At 59.2% G+C, this 1,634-nt stretch overlaps 1 protein-coding gene across 5 annotated transcripts in view; it reads left to right on the forward strand.

The window, feature by feature from the left end:
* The first annotated feature begins 6 nt into the window (after positions 1-6).
* BCL2L1 (BCL2-like 1) overlaps positions 7-1,634 on the forward strand; it is a 17,737-nt gene continuing 16,109 nt past the window's right edge. For 3 of the 5 annotated variants that reach the window (XR_001413621.1, XM_014956331.1, XM_014956357.1), the window contains exons 1-2: positions 7-142; positions 436-1,098. Coding sequence is in view for 4 of the 5 variants with exons in the window: in XM_014956331.1 (XP_014811817.1) it covers positions 544-1,098 (555 nt within the window). In the remaining variant the exon portion in view is untranslated. Of the gene's footprint in view, positions 143-340; positions 1,099-1,634 lie in introns of those variants that run through there. The other 2 variants (XM_014956345.1, XM_014956337.1) reach the window with 2 other exon arrangements.

A 1,634-nucleotide genomic window follows, 5' to 3' on the forward strand; every position in this document is an offset into this window, starting at 1 on the left:
GGGGGGCGGTGCTGCCTCCGCCTCCGCGGCGCTCCGGGACTGGCGGAGCGCGGCCGGGCCGGCCCGCAGCTCCAGCAGAACGTAGAACCCCCTCCGCTCCGGCCCGACCTGCAGCTGGCCTGCCGGGCGGTGCCTGCACCCGGTGAGACCCCGGGATCGGGGACCGGGGGCTGCTCGGAGCGAGCTGGCGAGGTCCCCTGGGGCTCGGGGATGGTTTCCCCCGGGGGAAGGGGAGCGGGGGGACTCGGGGGAGGGCGGATTGCAATCGATTCTCCGTGTGGCTTCAATCCGGTGGCCCTGAGTCTCGGTATAAGGCTGCGGGATGATCTCGGTGTGAGCGTAAGCTGTCGGTGTTCACGGCGCGGGTGCATTGAGGAGCTGTAGCGTTAACCGTTTCTTTGCCTTTCTGCTCTCCTGGTGTTTGTCTGTGCAAAGGTCAGATGTGCCCATCGGTCGCGAAGGAGAGCGGAGTCGGGACCTGCTAAGCGCTGATCTGCTTGTGCTCTGGACCATGGACTCATTGAGGGTGCCCCAGGTGTGAAAATGTCCAACAGTAACCGGGAGTTAGTGATTGACTTTGTTTCCTACAAGCTTTCACAGAAGGGATACAGCTGGAGCGACCTGCAGGAGGAGGATGAGAACAGGACTGACTTTGCGGCAGAGGAGGACGAGATGGACGGCGTCCTCAACGGGAGCCCCTCCTGGCACCAACCCGCCAGCCACGTAGTGAACGGAGCCACCGTGCACCGGAGAAGCCTGGAAGTCCACGAAATCGTTCAAACAGCTGATGTGAGGCAGGCGCTGAGAGAGGCGGGGGATGAGTTTGAGTTGAGGTACCGACGGGCTTTCAGCGACCTCACTTCCCAGCTCCACATCACCCCCGGCACGGCGTATCAGAGCTTTGAGCAGGTAGTGAACGAACTCTTCCGCGATGGAGTGAACTGGGGTCGCATCGTGGCTTTCTTCTCCTTCGGAGGAGCCTTGTGTGTGGAGAGCGTTGACAAGGAGATGCGGGTATTGGTGGGACGCATTGTATCTTGGATGACCACGTACTTGACCGACCACCTAGATCCCTGGATCCGGGAGAATGGCGGATGGGTAAGAACTCCTCTCCTTGGTGGGGATGGCTGCCCGTGTCCTCCCTTGCTCCAGGCCAACAGTGGTGCTGGTCAAACCAGAGTGCAGCTCCCTGCAGTGTTTTTCCTAGTGCATGTCCAGTAGACCTTTCAGGGAGATAAAGGGGTGTGAGGTCTTTCCCTCTGTGCTCTTAACACTCTGCCTTACGAGGGTTAGTCCACTGCAATGACACAGTTCATGCTCAGTCACGTCCTTCTCCATCCCTATTTCTCCTCCTTCTCCCTGGACGTTGTGTAAAAGACCTGTTTTCCAAGAGCCTTTGGAAATCTAATGTCATCCCAAGCTTGTTCTTCAAGCGGGAGCCCTTGCTCTCAGGGGTGTTCCTGGTGTCATTTAACAGCAGGGAGTGGAGCTTCCTCCTCTCGGAGCGTGAAGTGCTCTGGCGGGCTGGCCTGTGGTCTGCTGGGGTAACAGCTACTTCTTCATTCTGGAGACAGGACTTTGCCTTCTGCTGTGCTCACAGTGAAGTGAATCCCACAGCAGATGTGGGTGGGTGG

The sequence above is a fragment of the Calidris pugnax genome, unplaced genomic scaffold, assembly GCF_001431845.1.
Source record: "Calidris pugnax isolate Ruff unplaced genomic scaffold, ASM143184v1 scaffold50, whole genome shotgun sequence".
Classification (NCBI taxonomy): Eukaryota; Metazoa; Chordata; class Aves; order Charadriiformes; family Scolopacidae; genus Calidris; species Calidris pugnax.